The sequence below is a fragment of the Bacillus rossius genome, chromosome 5, assembly GCF_032445375.1.
Source record: "Bacillus rossius redtenbacheri isolate Brsri chromosome 5, Brsri_v3, whole genome shotgun sequence".
NCBI lineage: Eukaryota > Metazoa > Arthropoda > Insecta > Phasmatodea > Bacillidae > Bacillus > Bacillus rossius.
In genome coordinates this window covers 31,323,330-31,338,503 of record NC_086333.1, presented here as the reverse complement: position 1 = coordinate 31,338,503, position 15,174 = coordinate 31,323,330, and the positions used below count along the sequence as shown (strand labels likewise).

The following is a 15,174-nucleotide window of genomic DNA, read 5'->3' as shown; positions in this document are numbered from 1 at the left end:
ATGAACCGCATCAATTTCTGCAAATATATTTCATTTCGTCGATGGTGGATCAGCTGAATGTGCGGTGCAATATACAGGGAACACAACAGTTAAAGAGACGAATTATTGAACAGTTGCAAGCATTTTTTTACGCTAATAATGCTGTGGTTAATATGTTCAAAACAGCATTGGAACGAATGCCATCGGATACGCACAAATTTGTCATAAGAGCGGATTGTACCCCAACAGGTGAACATGTGCGAAGATTCAATGCACCCACCGTTAATGATGTTGCTGCAATTATTGTTGGCGATCCAACTAAATCGCGAGACATTGTTGTTCAGCGAAGAAGCAATATCATGCATCGTGTAAACGAGACACATCGTTTGTACGATGCGTTACAATATCCAATCGCTTAGTCGCAAGGCCAATCGCTTAGTGTTTGCGGAATAAATTTATAAAATCATTGTTTTTCACATGGGCAGTTATACGTTGCGTGTTCACGAGTTGGGAAACCATCCGCTATGTTTGTGTTAACGTCAGACCAAAAAACAAAAAATGTGGTTTACCAAAGAGCACTTCAATGAAACGGATAATTTGCGGACACGTATAACGCTTCGATTCAGTATTTACTTCGGATTCACTTTCATTTACTTAGAGAAGTTCAACTGAATAACACTTCATTTTTGTAATCGAAATGAATTCATTACTGTTGTGAAATGAAATAAAAATTTTCCTTTTCAAATATGAAACAAAAAAAATTTTTCTTCATCTTTTAATCACCAAACGAAATGTTACATAAAACGAAGCTATCTGGTGGCGAAACGGAGTTCGCCGGGTTTGCTAGTATGCTTATATAATACCTATATTACTAAAAATTTTCCCAACCAATTAAAAAATTATGTATATTTTTTAATCTAGCTTAGTACAAGATAGTTATGTTGTAAATGGTCTTATATTTATAAATACTTATTAATAATATTTAAAAAACTCTGATAGAAAGTACATTAAGAATATTGAAGGTAAAATTCTTAAGCGAAATTTATATTGCCGAACGCTTTGTACGTCCTTAATAAATTAATCGAATAGTAAAAATAATTTATTTTCATATGTGCATTATAATTTTACTTTTCAAGATAGATATTTTCCAAAGGAACATATAAAAAATATGTATTTATACAGACAATTAATTTATTTAATTCAACTATGTATCATTTATATATTATTAATCACTAATATTCTAAAAATTAAATATCTTTAAATAAAAAATATTTGTAAAAATTGTAATCTTTTTATTAATGTGTATGTATTTCTACCTTAAGAATGTTACATGGAAAAAATATTAGTGCACTTCTGCAAAAAGTCTAACACAGAAAAAAATTTGGAACTATAATAAATAATCACAATATTAGCTAATGTTGTACACACCAATTCATTTAGTGTATTTTTTTATATTAAGTTACGAGAAACAAATTTTTAGTTTTTTTTAATGACTTAAATATACACGTATTAAAAAAGGTAAAATTTCATGTAACTATTAATTGCACTTTTATTGCCATACACTGCATTTATATAGGCAAGAAGAGATACTGAACAAACTTTAAAAAGTTTTTTCATGTGGTAGAATACTCTTTTTACATTTTAATAATTTCTGGAATTAAAAAACATAAAATTAAACAAAACTATTTGATACTAGTTTTAATTTCCTTTCAAATGTCAAAATACGAGTTTCATATATTAACGTTGTATTCTTCTTAGATGCTAAACCAAATTTGTCTATGTTGAGAACAGGGCTCAACAAATAAAAATAACAATAATCAACTGTCTCTAGGATATTTAATGTAAAAAACCCGCAGAGAGCTTGCAATAGCCATGTCTAAATTTGCAGTCCTATCGGAATAGGCAAAGAAACAAAAAAAAAGCTAAATGTAGGAGGTAACCGTCTTGGTCCTGAATCGTTATCAAATACCTTATACTAAGTACACTTTTCCTCAACCACATCACTGCTTTGAATGTTAATAGCAGTTATGTACACAAAAATATTATACAGCTTAATTTTTAACATGAATGAAAAAATAACATAAAAAAAATTTTTTAACATAAATAAGTCAATTATATTTTAATGTGAAAATAATAAACAAATGTGTTTGCTGTGACTCGCGGCTATCGTGTCCCTCTACAACATCAATGACTCTGCCGAAAATTGCCTCGTGTCTGCAGTCATTAACAAAATAGTTACAACCACGGTACAGGTTATTTCATTCGTAAAATTAATGCTTATTTAGTTTGTAAACAAATGAAACGCGAATATACTCGGTGTATTTATGAGTGTCGTTGGCCGCATAAACGAGCTGCTTCAAGAGCTAAAAAAATCCATCAGTTCTTTTCATCAGAAACCTTTTACTTAAATCACCAGTTATGATCTATATTACCACTCGTCCACAAGTTGAAGGTGAAATGGCCGTTATAAATGATCTGCGAATAACAAGGAAAATTGAGTGAGTTCACTAAAAAAAAGTAAAATTAGTAAATCAGCAACTTTACTTGTGCTCACTCACTTAAAGTCATACACGCCAGCATAAAAAGGTGACATGCAGTTCTGCTAAAGGAAACTTTTTACAATCGTAACGATGTATGGCCAAATCGAATTCAGAAACAAAGTTCGCTGGCTTCCCATAAGATTAGCAGGCAGTTCAAGGTTACTAACTGACAGCAATACCTAAATTGCGCAAGCAGGATAAGCTTCTAACAAACCGCCTTCCTTAGCCGACAAAGTTAATGTCTCACTTACACTATTTATTTGAATAAAAACTGAAAAGGGGAAAGTAAATCAACAATTTATCACTCATTAATGGAGTAAACTTCAAAAAGGTAATTAGATACAGAAAAAGCAGATGTATAAACTAAAGTTTACAAAAGCTGTAATTTAAAACAAAAGATGTTCTAAACTTGTTTTGCTGTTAAATCCCAAAATAAGATTTTGTCTTAATACAAGGGTCATTCAAAACCTTTAGAATAATTTTATCAGATAGGTAGCCTTTGCTGCCGAACTTACTTCCCCACAAGATGGCCTCGAAGGATGGACGGCGAAGGAGGCTCCTCAGTTCCCTGCAGACCTGGAACTGTTCCAGCGATAAGACCCAAGAAGGAGGCTCCTCTGGACCATGCAGACCTGGGACTGTTCCAGCAATAAGACCCACTAAGGAGGCTCCTCTGGTCCATGCAGACCTGAGACTGTTCCAGCGATAAGACCGACGAAGGAGGCTCCTCTGCTCCATGCAGACCTGGGACTGTTCCAGCGATAAGACCGACGAAGGAGGCTCCTCTGGTCCATGCAGACCTGGAACTGTTCCAGCGATAAGACCCAAGAAGAAGGCTCCTCTGGTCCACGCAGACCTGGGACTGTTCCAGCGATAAGACCCACGAAGGAGGCTCCTCTGGTCCATGCAGACCTGGAACTGTTCCAGCGATAAGACCCACGAAGGAGGCTCCTCTGGTCCATGCAGACCTGGAACTGTTCCAGCGATAAGACCCACGAAGGAGGCTCCTCTGGTCCATGCAGACCTGGGACTGTTCCAGCGATAAGACCCACGAAGAAGGCTCCTCTGGTCCACGCAGACCTGGGACTGTTCCAGCGATAAGACCCACGAAGGAAGCTCCTCTGGTCCACGCAGACCTGGAACTGTTCCAGCGATAAGACCGACGAAGGAGGCTCCTCTGGTCCATGCAGACCTGGAACTGTTCCAGCGATAAGACCCACGAAGGAGGCTCCTCTTGTCCATGCAGACCTGGGACTGTTCCAGCGATAAGACCGACAAAGGAGGCTCCTCTGGTCCATGCAGACCTGGGACTGTTCCAGCGATAAGACCGACAAAGGAGGCTCCTCTGGTCCATGCAGACCTGGGACTGTTCCAGCGATAAGACCCACGAAGAAGGCTCCTCTGGTCCACGCAGACCTGGGACTGTTTCAGCGATAAGACCGACGAAGGAGGCTCCTCTGGTCCATGCAGACCTGGGACTGTTCCAGCGATAAGACCGACGAAGGAGGCTCCTCTGGTCCATGCAGACCTGGAACTGTTCCAGCGATAAGACCCACGAAGAAGGCTCCTCTGGTCCACGCAGACCTGGGACTGTTTCAGCGATAAGACCGACGAAGGAGGCTCCTCTGGTCCATGCAGACCTGGGACTGTTCCAGCGATAAGACCGACGAAGGAGGCTCCTCTGGTCCATGCAGACCTGGAACTGTTCCAGCGATAAGACCCACGAAGGAGGCTCCTCTGGTCCATGCAGACCTGGGACTGTTCCAGCGATAAGACCCACGAAGAAGGCTCCTCTGGTCCACGCAGACCTGGGACTGTTTCAGCGATAAGACCGACGAAGGAGGCTCCTCTGGTCCATGCAGACCTGGGACTGTTCCAGCGATAAGACCCACGAAGGAGGCTCCTCTGGTCCATGCAGACCTGGGACTGTTTCAGCGATAAGACCGACGAAGGAGGCTCCTCTGGTCCATGCAGACCTGGGACTGTTCCAGCGATAAGACCCACGAAGGAGGCTCCTCTGGTCCATGCAGACCTGGGACTGTTTCAGCGATAAGACCGACGAAGGAGGCTCCTCTGGTCCATGCAGACCTGGAACTGTTCCAGCGATAAGACCCACGAAGAAGGCTCCTCTGGTCCACGCAGACCTGGGACTGTTCCAGCGATAAGACCCACGAAGGAGGCTCCTCTGGTCCACGCAGACCTGGAACTGTTCCAGCGATAAGACCGACGAAGGAGGCTCCTCTGGTCCATGCAGACCTGGAACTGTTCCAGCGATAAGACCCACGAAGGAGGCTCCTCTTGTCCATGCAGACCTGGGACTGTTCCAGCGATAAGACCGACAAAGGAGGCTCCTCTGGTCCATGCAGACCTGGGACTGTTCCAGCGATAAGACCGACAAAGGAGGCTCCTCTGGTCCATGCAGACCTGGGACTGTTCCAGCGATAAGACCCACGAAGAAGGCTCCTCTGGTCCACGCAGACCTGGGACTGTTTCAGCGATAAGACCGACGAAGGAGGCTCCTCTGGTCCATGCAGACCTGGGACTGTTCCAGCGATAAGACCGACGAAGGAGGCTCCTCTGGTCCATGCAGACCTGGAACTGTTCCAGCGATAAGACCCACGAAGGAGGCTCCTCTGGTCCATGCAGACCTGGAACTGTTCCAGCGATAAGACCCACGAAGGAGGCTCCTCTTGTCCATGCAGACCTGGGACTGTTCCAGCGATAAGACCGACAAAGGAGGCTCCTCTGGTCCATGCAGACCTGGGACTGTTCCAGCGATAAGACCGACAAAGGAGGCTCCTCTGGTCCATGCAGACCTGGAACTGTTCCAGCGATAAGACCCACGAAGGAGGCTCCTCTGGTCCATGCAGACCTGGGACTGTTCCAGCGATAAGACCCACGAAGAAGGCTCCTCTGGTCCACGCAGACCTGGGACTGTTTCAGCGATAAGACCGACGAAGGAGGCTCCTCTGGTCCATGCAGACCTGGGACTGTTCCAGCGATTAGACCGACGAAGGAGGCTCCTCTGGTCCATGCAGACCTGGAACTGTTCCAGCGATAAGACCCACGAAGAAGGCTCCTCTGGTCCACGCAGACCTGGGACTGTTCCAGCGATAAGACCCACGAAGGAGGCTCCTCTGGTCCACGCAGACCTGGAACTGTTCCAGCGATAAGACCGACGAAGGAGGCTCCTCTGGTCCATGCAGACCTGGAACTGTTCCAGCGATAAGACCCACGAAGGAGGCTCCTCTTGTCCATGCAGACCTGGGACTGTTCCAGCGATAAGACCGACAAAGGAGGCTCCTCTGGTCCATGCAGACCTGGGACTGTTCCAGCGATAAGACCGACAAAGGAGGCTCCTCTGGTCCATGCAGACCTGGGACTGTTCCAGCGATAAGACCGACGAAGGAGGCTCCTCTGGTTCATGCAGACCTGGGACTGTTCCAGCGATAAGACCGACGAAGGAGGTTCCTCTGGTCCATGCAGACCTGGAACTGTTCCAGCGATAAGAACCACGAAGGAGGCTCCTCTGGTCCATGCAGACCTGGGACTGTTCCAGCGATAAGACCCACGAAGGAGGCTCCTCTGGTCCACGCAGACCTGGGACTGTTCCAGCGATAAGACCCACGAAGGAGGCTCCTCTGGTCCATGCAGACCTGGGACTGTTCCAGCGATAATACCCACGAAGGAGGCTCCTCTGGTCCATGCAGACCTGGAACTGTTCCAGCGATAAGACCCACGAAGGAGGCTCCTCTGGTCCATGCAGACCTGGGACTGTTCCAGCGATAAGACCCACGAAGGAGGCTCTTCTGGTCCATGCAGACCTGGGACTGTTCCAGCGATAAGACCCACGAAGGAGGCTCCTCTGGTCCATGCAGACCTGGAACTGTTCCAGCGATAAGACCGACAAAGGAGGCTCCTCTGGTCCATGCAGACCTGGGACTGTTCCAGCGATAAGACCCACGAAGGAGGCTCCTCTGGTCCACGCAGACCTGGAACTGTTCCAGCGATAAGACCGACGAAGGAGGCTCCTCTGGTCCATGCAGACCTGGAACTGTTCCAGCGATAAGACCCACGAAGGAGGCTCCTCTTGTCCATGCAGACCTGGGACTGTTCCAGCGATAAGACCGACAAAGGAGGCTCCTCTGGTCCATGCAGACCTGGAACTGTTCCAGCGATAAGACCCACGAAGGAGGCTCCTCTGGTCCATGCAGACCTGGGACTGTTCCAGCGATAAGACCCACGAAGAAGGCTCCTCTGGTCCACGCAGACCTGGGACTGTTTCAGCGATAAGACCGACGAAGGAGGCTCCTCTGGTCCATGCAGACCTGGGACTGTTCCAGCGATTAGACCGACGAAGGAGGCTCCTCTGGTCCATGCAGACCTGGAACTGTTCCAGCGATAAGACCCACGAAGAAGGCTCCTCTGGTCCACGCAGACCTGGGACTGTTCCAGCGATAAGACCCACGAAGGAGGCTCCTCTGGTCCACGCAGACCTGGAACTGTTCCAGCGATAAGACCGACGAAGGAGGCTCCTCTGGTCCATGCAGACCTGGAACTGTTCCAGCGATAAGACCCACGAAGGAGGCTCCTCTTGTCCATGCAGACCTGGGACTGTTCCAGCGATAAGACCGACAAAGGAGGCTCCTCTGGTCCATGCAGACCTGGGACTGTTCCAGCGATAAGACCGACAAAGGAGGCTCCTCTGGTCCATGCAGACCTGGGACTGTTCCAGCGATAAGACCGACGAAGGAGGCTCCTCTGGTTCATGCAGACCTGGGACTGTTCCAGCGATAAGACCGACGAAGGAGGTTCCTCTGGTCCATGCAGACCTGGAACTGTTCCAGCGATAAGAACCACGAAGGAGGCTCCTCTGGTCCATGCAGACCTGGGACTGTTCCAGCGATAAGACCCACGAAGGAGGCTCCTCTGGTCCACGCAGACCTGGGACTGTTCCAGCGATAAGACCCACGAAGGAGGCTCCTCTGGTCCATGCAGACCTGGGACTGTTCCAGCGATAATACCCACGAAGGAGGCTCCTCTGGTCCATGCAGACCTGGAACTGTTCCAGCGATAAGACCCACGAAGGAGGCTCCTCTGGTCCATGCAGACCTGGGACTGTTCCAGCGATAAGACCCACGAAGGAGGCTCTTCTGGTCCATGCAGACCTGGGACTGTTCCAGCGATAAGACCCACGAAGGAGGCTCCTCTGGTCCATGCAGACCTGGAACTGTTCCAGCGATAAGACCGACAAAGGAGGCTCCTCTGGTCCATGCAGACCTGGGACTGTTCCAGCGATAAGACCGACGAAGGTCCGCCAGCTGTGAGCTCGCAAACAACTTGTGTCTCGCGCTTCTTGCGATAAAACACTGCTGTCTCCCACGTGTTGCCGCCGCTGCCTCGCAAACGGTCTCTTGCTACGCCTGTGCACGCGCGAATAGTGACAATGTCGCCACACGCTCATATAATAACACGCCTATCGTAGAACTATCCCATGAATTCACGAGCACACCCATTAGTACCATAATTGTCGTGAATTAAACATTGCAGAATTGTGTTATTACTATTACGCAAAAAAAAATCTAGACTAGACTTAATGAAAAGTGAAAAAATTTATTAAGAAAATTTAGAGAATATAATCCGAAAAATTCCGAAACGCAGAAGTTGAACATGAGCGAGGCGCGGATTTTAAATCGTTTTCTACTTTACATTTGTTATAATTAAATCTTTTTGTCCTAGATGATGTCTGGCTGGAGAGGTTCCTGTACGGGTGTAAGTACAGGCTGGCGAAATGCAAGGCAGTCTTGGACATGTACTACACAGTGAGGGGAGCAGTGCCCGAACTATACAGCAATCGTGATCCATTAGACAGTGATGTAGTTCAAATGTCAAAAACAGTGTAAGTAAAATCATTAAATTTGAAAAAAATTATATTTGTTTAAAGAAATAAAATAGCAGAGTATCAAATCAATAAATGTTATTGTTTATCTAAAAAAAAAAAAAAATCATTTTGTCAACTTAAGTTTACTAATCATTATGAAATCTGGTTTTTAATGGTAGTATAACATATTTTTATGCAGAAGAAATAAATCTCATTAAAACAATTTTTTTTTGCGATAAGTCATATTAAGGTAATATTTTAAATAATGTAAAACATTATTTAGTAACTACAGATTAATAAATATTTAATTTTTCCCTCTACTGTTTATAAGAAACACACGAATATGTCATTTAAAATCTTGTATTGCAAGACCTTTCATTAGGAATTCTTAAAAATGCAAGTAAAATTTTTGAACTAGAAAATTTAATTTATGTTAATGTTTAGAAAAATCAATTTATTTTTTAAAATAAAAGTGGTAAGGTATTTCATAAAAGCATTTATATGACTACATGTGGCCTTTTATTTATAAAACATAAGATTTCATTGATACTTATATTTTTCAACCATGCTTCATATTTTTAATTTTCCTTGCTTAATGATTCATTATTTTCCTTAACTTTTATTCCATACAATGCAAATCTACAGTGCATAAATTGTTACTAATTGGTCATTCTGTATTTAATTAGCCACAACTGCAATTTCGCTTGAAAACTAGAACTATGCAAATATATCTTGCTATAGTTTATGTAGCTAACGTCCAGTGCTAACACCGATCACGACGATTCCTCCATTTTCCTTCTGTGGCATAACTTTGCTACACAATCGGTGAATCAAAGTTAATAAGTTTTGATTGGTAATTAAATTATCCACGGCTTTATTTTCAACTTAAATTTTACTAATATACTTTTCTTAATTATACGTACGCATTTGTTAAAAAAAAAAACTGAATTGGTAACAAAATTTAAAAATGCAGTATACTAAGAAGTAAAAATCGTTACAAGTGATTGTCATCAGAACGTTCTTTGAATAGTTCATTGCAATATGTTAAAAAGTTTTAAAACAATTACTATACCTTTAAGATGTTACACCACCATTGCTGATCTACACTGTAGTTCATGGAAAATTCCTGAAGAATGAACCACAAATATGAATACACAAAAATATTATGAACAAGCTAAATTAACATAATGTAAAATTTTAAAGGTCTAGACAGCACAGAAAACTTAGTTAAAAGTTTTTTTAGAAAATTCGTGACCAAATTCCTTCCACGGAATACTACATGGTGTCCATATTTTGACCGTTTGGCGGCAGATGACATCGGCTTGTCCTCCTTGCAGTGAATTCTCGAGGTTATCTAATGAAATGCAGTCTAAACCAGTGTAAAGGACAGATAGGACAGATGTACACGAAGGCGTGTAGTGTCAGTAGCGTAGCCAGGATTTGTGTATGGTGGGGGGGGGGTGTTAAGAAGCATTGCCCCCCACCCCCCCGTCCGCCGACCCGTCCCGTAATAATGCGTGGGGTCCGGGGGGATCCCCCCCTCCCGGAAAAAAAATTTGATTTTAAGGTGTAAAATAGTGCTATTTTAGCAGTTTTCAGTACTTTAATTTAAATATTGTAGTGGTAAAAATTTTATTAATTTTAATATGAAATTTGTTTGAGTGATGAATAATAAATTAATTAAAGATTCGGTGCTAAGTGGGGGGGGAGAGTTGTTTGAACCCATAACCCCCCCCCCTGGCTACGCCCCTGAGTGTTGGTGAGATGTGCTCGTGTGCTGCGCGCAGGTTCGTCTCGCCCGTGCCGCGGCTGACGCCCGCCGGCCGCCGCCTCACCTTCCTGGGGCTGCTGGACGCGGACCCGGCGCGCTGGGACCTGCAGGCGCAGGCCAGGCGCAGCCTCATGCTGGCGGACCTGCACCTGCAGCTCGAGTCGTGCCTCGGCGTGGAGTACGTCTGCGACCTGCAGGGCGTCTCGCTGGCCCACGTGGCGCGCTCGCCGCCCGCGCTCGTCCGGCGGTTCCTGCTCTGCTTCCAGGTGGGCTCTCTGCACCCAGCAGGCTCTACACGCAACAGGCACTACACCCAGCAGGCTCTACACCCAACAGGCTCTACACCCAGCAGGCTCTACACCCAGCAGGCTCTACACCCAACAGGCACTACAACGAACAGGCATTACACCTAACAGGCACTACACCGAACAGGCATTACACCGAACAGGCACTACACCGAACAGGCACTACACCGAACAGGCACTACACAGAACAGGCACTACACCGAACAGGCACTACACCGAACAGGCACTACACCCAACAGGCACTACACCCAACAGGCACTACACCCAACAGGCACTACACCCAACAGGCACTACACCCAACAGGCACTACGCCCAACAGGCACTACACCCAAAAGGCACTACACCCAACAGGCACTACACCTAACAAGCACTACACCGAACAGGCACTACACCCAACAGGCACTACACCGAACAGGCACTACACCCAACAGGCATTACACCGAACAGGCACTAGACCGAACAGGCACTACAACGAACAGGCATCACACCGAACAGGCACCAGACCGAACAGGCATTACACCGAACAAGCACTAGACCGAACAGGCATTACACCGAACATGCACTACACCGAACAGGCACTTCACCGAACTGGCATTACACCGAACAGGCACTACACCGAACAGGCATTACACCGAGCAGGCACTACATCGAACAGGCATTACACCGAACAGGCACCAGACCAAACAGACATTACACCGAACAAGTACTAGACCGAACAGGCATTACACCGAACATGCACTACACCGAACAGGCACTTCACCGAACAGGCATTACACCGAACAGGCACTACACCGAACAAGCATTACACCGAACAGGCACTACATCGAACAGGCACTACACCGAACAGGCACTACACCGAACAGGCACTACACCGAACAGGCACTACACCGAACAGGCACTACACCGAACAGGCACTACACCGAACAGGCATTACACCGAACAGGCACTAGATCGAACAGGCACTACACCGAACAGGCACTACACCTAACAGGCACTACACCGAACAGGCACTACTCCCAACAGGCACTACACCCAAAAGGCACTACACCCAACAGGCACTACACCCAACAGGCACAACACCCAACAGGCACTACACCCAACAGGCACTACACCCAACAGGCACTACACCCAACAGGCACTACACCCAACAGGCACTACACCCAACAGGCACTACACCCAACAGGCACTACACCGAACAGGCACTACACCGAACAGGCACTACACCGAACAGGCACTACACCGAACAGGCATTACACCGAACAGGCATTACACCGAACAGGCACTAGGCCGAACAGGCACTACACCCAACAGGCACTACACCCAACAGGCACTACACCGAACAGGCACTACACCGAACAGGCACTACACCGAACAGGCACTACACCGAACAGGCACTACACCGAACAGGCACTACACCGAACAAGCACTACATCGAACAGGCACTACACCGAACAGGCACTGCACCGAACAGGCACTACACCCAACAGGCACTACACCGAACACACTACACCGAACAGGCATTACACCAAACAAGCACTACATCGAACAGGCACTACACCGAACAGGCACTGCACCGAACAGGCACTACACCCAACAGGCACTACACCGAACACACTACACCGAACAGGCATTACACCGAACAGGCACTACTCCCAACAGGCACTACACCCAAAAGGCACTACACCCAACAGGCACTACACCCAACAGGCACAACACCCAACAGGTACTACACCCAACAGGCACTACACCCAACAGGCACTACACCCAACAGGCACTACACCCAACAGGCACTACACCCAACAGGCACTACACTGAACAGGCACTACACCGAACAGGCACTACACCGAACAGGCACTACACCGAACAGGCATTACACCGAACAGGCATTACACCGAACAGGCACTAGGCCGAACAGGCACTACACCCAACAGGCACTAGACCCAACAGGCACTACACCGAACAGGCACTACACCGAACAGTCACTACACCGAACAGGCACTACACCGAACAGGCACTACACCGAACAGGCACTACACCGAACAAGCACTACATCGAACAGGCACTACACCGAACAGGCACTGCACCGAACAGGCACTACACCCAACAGGCACTACACCGAACACACTACACCGAACAGGCATTACACCGAACAAGCACTACATCGAACAGGCACTACACCGAACAGGCACTGCACCGAACAGGCACTACACCCAACAGGCACTACACCGAACACACTACACCGAACAGGCATTACACCGAACAGGCACTACACCCAAAAGACACTACACCCAACAGGCACTACACCGAACAGGCATTACACCGAACAGGCACTACACCGAACAGGCACTACACCCAACAGGCACTACACCCAACAGGCACTACACCCAACAGGCACTACACCCAACAGGCACTACACCCAACAGGCACTACACCCAACAGGCACTACGCCCAACAGGCACTACACCCAAAAGGCACTACACCCAACAGGCACTACACCTAACAAACACTACACCGAACAGGCACTACACCCAACAGGCACTACACCGAACAGGCACTACACCCAACAGGCATTACACCGAACAGGCACTAGACCGAACAGGCACTACAACGAACAGGCATCACACCGAACAGGCACCAGACCGAACAGGCATTACACCGAACAAGCACTAGACCGAACAGGCACTACACCGAACATGCACTACACCGAACAGGCACTTCACCGAACTGGCATTACACCGAACAGGCACTACACCGAACAGGCATTACACCGAGCAGGCACTACATCGAACAGGCATTACACCGAACAGGCACCAGACCAAACAGACATTACACCGAACAAGTACTAGACCGAACAGGCATTACACCGAACATGCACTACACCGAACAGGCACTTCACCGAACAGGCATTACACCGAACAGGCACTACACCGAACAAGCATTACACCGAACAGGCACTACATCGAACAGGCACTACACCGAACAGGCACTACACCGAACAGGCACTACACCGAACAGGCACTACACCGAACAGGCACTACACCGAACAGGCACTACACCGAACAGGCATTACACCGAACAGGCACTAGATCGAACAGGCACTACACCGAACAGGCACTACACCGAACAGGCACTACTCCCAACAGGCACTACACCCAAAAGGCACTACACCCAACAGGCACTACACCCAACAGGCACAACACCCAACAGGCACTACACCCAACAGGCACTACACCCAACAGGCACTACACCCAACAGGCACTACACCCAACAGGCACTACACCCAACAGGCACTACACCCAACAGGCACTACACCGAACAGGCACTACACCGAACAGGCACTACACCGAACAGGCACTACACCGAACAGGCATTACACCGAACAGGCATTACACCGAACAGGCACTAGGCCGAACAGGCACTACACCCAACAGGCACTACACCCAACAGGCACTACACCGAACAGGCACTACACCGAACAGGCACTACACCGAACAGGCACTACACCGAACAGGCACTACACCGAACAGGCACTACACCGAACAGGCACTACACCGAACAGGCACTACACCGAACAAGCACTACATCGAACAGGCACTACACCGAACAGGCACTGCACCGAACAGGCACTACACCCAACAGGCACTACACCGAACACACTACACCGAACAGGCACTAGGCCGAACAGGCACTACACCCAACAGGCACTAGACCCAACAGGCACTACACCGAACAGGCACTACACCCAACAGGCACTACACCCAACAGGCACAACACCCAACAGGCACTACACCCAACAGGCACTACACCCAACAGGCACTACACCCAACAGGCACTACACCCAACAGGCACTACACCCAACAGGCACTACACCCAACAGGCACTACACCGAACAGGCACTACACCGAACAGGCACTACACCGAACAGGCACTACACCGAACAGGCACTACACCGAACAGGCACTACACCGAACAGGCATTACACCGAACAGGCATTACACCGAACAGGCACTAGGCCGAACAGGCACTACACCCAACAGGCACTACACCCAACAGGCACTACACCGAACAGGCACTACACCGAACAGGCACTACACCGAACAGGCACTACACCGAACAGGCACTACACCGAACAGGCACTACACCGAACAAGCACTACATCGAACAGGCACTACACCGAACAGGCACTGCACCGAACAGGCACTACACCCAACAGGCACTACACCGAACACACTACACCGAACAGGCATTACACCGAACAAGCACTACATCGAACAGGCACTACACCGAACAGGCACTGCACCGAACAGGCACTACACCCAACAGGCACTACACCGAACACACTACACCGAACAGGCATTACACCGAACAGGCACTACTCCCAACAGGCACTACACCCAAAAGGCACTACACCCAACAGGCACTACACCCAACAGGCACAACACCCAACAGGTACTACACCCAACAGGCACTACACCCAACAGGCACTACACCCAACAGGCACTACACCCAACAGGCACTACACCCAACAGGCACTACACCCAACAGGCACTACACCCAACAGGCACTACACCGAACAGGCACTACACCGAACAGGCACTACACCGAACAGGCACTACACCGAACAGGCACTACACCGAACAGGCATTACACCGAACAGGCATTACACCGAACAGGCACTAGGCCGAACAGGCACTACAC

The 15,174-nt window shown here is 47.9% G+C and overlaps 1 protein-coding gene across 1 annotated transcript in view; it reads left to right on the top strand.

Annotated features, from left to right (window-relative positions):
* The window catches only part of LOC134532348 (alpha-tocopherol transfer protein-like), a 74,984-nt gene that overhangs the window by 40,402 nt on the left and 19,408 nt on the right, over positions 1–15,174 (top strand). Inside the window, exons 3-4 of the mRNA XM_063368774.1 lie at positions 8,259–8,418; positions 10,188–10,437. Of these exons, the coding sequence (XP_063224844.1) occupies positions 8,259–8,418; positions 10,188–10,437 (410 nt within the window). The remainder of the gene's footprint in view (positions 1–8,258; positions 8,419–10,187; positions 10,438–15,174) is intronic.